General features: G+C 31.4%; 1 protein-coding gene across 1 annotated transcript; it reads right to left on the bottom strand.

The window, feature by feature from the left end:
- Positions 1 to 1102: 1102 nt before the first annotated feature.
- On the bottom strand, positions 1103 to 5060 carry LOC134234774 (uncharacterized). Its single transcript, XM_062716820.1, has 3 exons — positions 4903 to 5060; positions 3390 to 4605; positions 1103 to 1435 (listed from the first exon to the last, which is right to left on the bottom strand). The coding sequence occupies exons 2-3, from the start codon at positions 4546 to 4548 to the stop codon at positions 1425 to 1427; spliced, it is 1170 nt and encodes a 389-aa protein (XP_062572804.1). The 5' UTR covers positions 4549 to 4605; positions 4903 to 5060; the 3' UTR covers positions 1103 to 1424.
- Between the last annotated feature and the right edge of the window lie 9 nt (positions 5061 to 5069).

The raw sequence follows: 5069 nt of genomic DNA on the forward strand, positions 1-5069 counted from the left end.
TGTTTACAGTTTATAAATATATCATTGATTCATAGATAGAAAGTATCACTTGATTACAAATATTTTTAAAAAGATTTTTTTTTGGAGAGAAATTGTATCAAAAAATGTTCATATTTAAAAAAAATGCACCTGTTAAATTCTGTTCTTTTTGTGAAAACCATCATTGCAGAAATAATATAAATTTATCATTGAAAAACAAGTTGAAGGTGAATGGTCTCTGAAAGGCTGTTATTAAAAGCATGACATGTATAAAGACAAGACCCCTATAGAATACACCATTTGCAATATACTTTCACTTTCAAGTCTTAACAATTTGACAAAATAAACAGGGAAAAACAACTTTCCATAGGCAATCCAAGTCCAACTTGCCCTTCATTGATAAACATATTTTGATTTTGCAATGATGGTTTTCACCAAGAGCAAGTAATTAATTTGGTGTATTTTTTTGAAAATATATGCATTTTTAAAAGAATTTTTCTCAATTAATATTTTTTCTAAGTATTTTTTTATCAAATGATACTTTCTATCTGTTAAGCAATGAAAAATTCATAAACTGTAAAGTTTTAACTTTATACTTCACACAGTTTTGGGGCTATTGTAAAAGTAATTTTTTGAACATGTTTACCTTTGACGAAACCTTAATCAAATCGATGGGGAAGATATACACAATGTACACCAAAAAAAAATCCTTTGACCGTTCCAATGCCAGATGATTTGAATGTTAGAAGTTATTGATCTTAGTGTGGACGGTTGAGAAATGAGATAAAAATACTACTATAATATTCCAGAAAATCTTCGCTGCAGTAAGGCGGTAAAATATCGAACGAAATTTGATAGGAATTACATGCCAGTTCACTCAAAAACTTCGGGAACTAAAGCGATAAAATCAAATTGAAGTCTATGCTTATAAATTAGAAAAATTAAAACAACAAAAGCAAAAAATAAATAAATAAATAAATTAATTAAGAAAATAAAATTAAAATTCTTTTTACTAGATGCGTTGAAATATCAATTTAAGTAAGTAAAACTTGCATTCAGAGACATGAAATATTAAAATACAATGCAGTTAAAGATTTTAATAATTTAAAAGATATCTGGGAAATGTTGTTTATCCTTATTTCATATAAAATTTTGCAGATTCTTTGGTTTAAAGAAATGAACGTTTTTATACTATTGTTTTATTTCATCAATACAAATCATGTCTTAACTCTTAACAAAAATATGCAATGAAACTTTGTTATTGAATTAAAATACAAAGATAGCCGAAATATTGCAAACAAATGCCTGGTTAATCAATGAAACTGGAAACTTTGATTAAGATATTTTTATATGTTCCATTAATAGACTTTCATACAGTGTTCAAATTAAAAACATCATGTCAGTGCTTGTAATATATCATCAGTCATCTTCATGTGGAAAACAGCTTATTTTTTCTCTGAAATAAAGAAAAATTATATTTATACATAGAAATCACACGGATCCATGCAGAAATAGACAAGGTTTCCTCTCAGTTTGTCAATGAATATTGTGACACGATAGCGGTGTTTTTCTTTGAAGTTTACTGTTCTGTATTAGCAATACAGAACGGGACTGTGGTGGGCGGAGCTACTTTCCGTTCTGCTTTAGCCTATACAGTATTGTATTTGCCAACTAATCTGTATCTAAAATACAGCACGGTCTAAAAATAAATCTGATTCAATTTAGCAAAGCTAGCACGTACACATAATAAATACTGATGTTTTCCTCTTATTAATTTTTAAGAAATACCCGGTATTTTCCTGAGAATGTAGAATGTCACAATCACTTTCTAAAAACTTATTCCACACAGAATCTACACGTAATTTCGATCGAAAGTAAAAAAAAATCGCAATAACGCAAAACATCCTCTGTACCTAATTTTGAACAATCCACACGAAACGGAAAATTCGCTATCACGGAAAAAATCCTTCTCGCTGACGACAGCCACACGTCTCTTTCACTTCGTTTTTAATGTCGCAATTCAATTTGAAAATAAAAATCCCTGACATCAAAGAACATCGAAGAATTTTCTGTAAATCCTGTTTTTGTTCATAATCTAGTTAAACCGGGATTTTAAGACCCCTGAAATAGATTATGATAAATCTCCATCTACAATTATAACAATAGATCACAACAATTACGGTTAAATCCTCCAATTCATCCATTAAGACTGACTATCACTCGATTACGTCTACCCCGTTAAATTGTCAAAACAAATCTGACCGAATTTTACGTTTTCCGTGGAAATATATATACTGCGGATGCGTACTCCCCGTCGGGGCCTCATCTACAGAACTCTGGCGGAAGTTTGGATGCTGCAAAGTTATAAAGTAGGCGGAGCTATTTTTGATTGATCGTGTCACAAATCATTTAGAGAACTCGACAGGTTCTGTATCGTAGATACAAATTTGGGGGCGGAGACTCATGCTGTCGCACTCGTCTGCCCCCAAATTTGTATCTACGATACAGAACCTGTCTCGTTCTCTAAGTAATACTTATTTTGTAAATAAATCATTTTAACTTTTGAATCTACAAGGCATTAATCAAGGAACTCTAATAAAGCAATGTTTTATATTGATATCCCCTGCTACTTTTTCTGAAGCTATCGTTGTTATATATGTTAAACAGCATGACTACACGTTTTCTCTTATTCTGAACTTTATCAGCAAAGTTAAGAAAATATAAAACAAAGAGTCAATTTTTCATAAAAATGATATTTATGTTTCTTAATAAGGTTGTGTTGATTCCATGCAAGCTTTTACTTTAAAAATGGATTAAATAATATGTAGATTATATGATTTGCATTGTTTTAAAAATTCAATAATATTTGTGCTTTCTGTTGCCAAACATTATGTTCATTCTTATTTTCATTATTATGTCCATCGTCTATATAAATAAAACTGCGGCAAATTACTGTGACGAAGTGTCTGCTACATGTATTTCATTAAAAGAATGAAGCTTATTTCAACTTTTGTTATACGACATAACATTACTTGGGGCAGTTTACGCTTTATATACCGCGAAGCGGTTTATAAAAAAAGCGTAAACTGCTCCAAGTTATGTATATCGTATAACATAAGTTGAAATAAGCTTTATTCCTTATAATTTAATTTAATGTACAGTGTAGACAATGAGGCAAATTATCCATTTTTTTTCCTTTGGAAAAACGCTTCAAATATAGCATACTTTAAAAATTAACATCAAGCGGAGTAATACGTTTTTGACGTCACTCACTGTGACGTAGACAAGTTATGTTATACAAAATGGATGAAGCCGTCTAACCAATCAAAAGACGTGTTACATCTAAAATTAAATTATTTTCCTCTAAAATTAATTATCTTAATTTAAACTGTGAAGAAAAAATAACTTACCTTTCCCCCATATTTCCAAAAGTTCCTTCTTGTTTATTCTTTTATCAGAATCAATCTTGCACCTAGGACACGGAGGGTCCTCTGTAGAAATTCTCAACAGTTCTTCTTCAGAAATAAACCGCTTTTCATCTTCCTGTGTAATGAAGATTGGTTCACATTGGCATGGAAAGCCTATCTCGTAATCAACATTTCCATGAAATGTTTTTGTCAGATCTGCTATTGTCTCTTCAATCTTTAAACGGATACTCCTTGTTCTTTCTTTACGCAGTGGTAAGTCATTTCCTGTCGGAGTGAGAACCTGGATTTGAATTGATGTTTTGTTGACTGCAATAACAACCGTGTGATACTCAACTTCATGAGTTCCATGAAATATAGCTACATTTTTGTAAAATGATTTGTCTTTAGTATAAAATAATGCAAAGCAAGCAACTACAAGGCGGAAGAAGAAAAAGTGGGGTAAATATGATTTGAAATAAAACGAAAGGATTGGCGATTTGTTTAACGTCGTCCAATGTTCCTTTTTCTCAAAATGCATCTTGTTCATGCTTGGAACATAGTAACATTGACTTCCTTGCGTGTATTTCTGATCCATTTTTGCGAGAATTCCAAGTTTTTCCATAAAGGGTATTAACTTAAACAGGTACTTCTCGTACGATGATCCCTTGCCAATTTTCTCCTCCCATATCTTGCGCATCAGTGATTCCGTTATCATACCGCAATCAAAATATTGATCCCAATCATCATGGGTTGCCGTTTCTGTTGATACATGCTTACGATCTGTTATTATGTATTTAAATGCATCAACAAACCACTGAATGTCCAGGATAACATCCGGTCCTAAATCTCTAAAATACAGAATCATTCCAATTTCGTGATAAAATTTCAGTATATCATCAAATTCGTCTTTCAAAAGATTTTTAGAAAATTTCTGAAGCTCAACTCGAGATGATATTTTCAATTTTTGTTTTTCTCTAATAATTTGCTCGAAGTCAGACCACTGTTTTGGTATTTTCTCGCCCCAGTGCGAAAGGGATTCTGTTGTTTTTGCAATGAAGCGTCTTACTTCTTCAAGGTCTTGAAGCTCTTTTTGTGATCTTTCTTGAGGAGGAAGTTCCATTTCAAAGTGTTTACAAACTATATTTTTAATATTTTCTGGCATTTGTTTACGTAGTTTGACGTAAAAACTTCCATATGCAGATGCATCCTTTTCGTAAGTCTGAAGATATATAAAACATTATTCTAGTATTGAATTATTCATAAACCTTAATCTTAGAAGAGTGTGTTGAGCATTTTGCAGGGTTCCCAAAACTGAATCATGCAGTCGATTTGATATTTCTGGATCAATACAAACCTAGGTGCGCCATACATCTCGTAATCAGAGATATGGATTGATGAGCATTTTAAATTACAACTAATATAAGTATGGATAAAAATATATTGAAATTCAGTCTCCATCTGTTTTACTCTAAATTAAATTTATATATAGTTACTTTTAAACAGAATACATTAATACCTCTGATTTTTTGTATGAATCTTTATGTGTTATTATCACGATGATAGGCGCTAAAAGTTTCTTGCGTTCACTGCTTTCTGTGTTGTAAGATTTTGTTTTATTACGTTGGCCATCTTCCTGGCCATATGTTCTAATAGTCTGCAGCCAGAATGTGAAATAATCTAAAT

The sequence above is a fragment of the Saccostrea cucullata genome, unplaced genomic scaffold (genome assembly GCF_032062105.1).
Source record: "Saccostrea cucullata isolate Sc308-1 unplaced genomic scaffold, CSIRO_AGI_Scuc_v1 ctg23496, whole genome shotgun sequence".
Classification (NCBI taxonomy): Eukaryota; Metazoa; Mollusca; class Bivalvia; order Ostreida; family Ostreidae; genus Saccostrea; species Saccostrea cuccullata.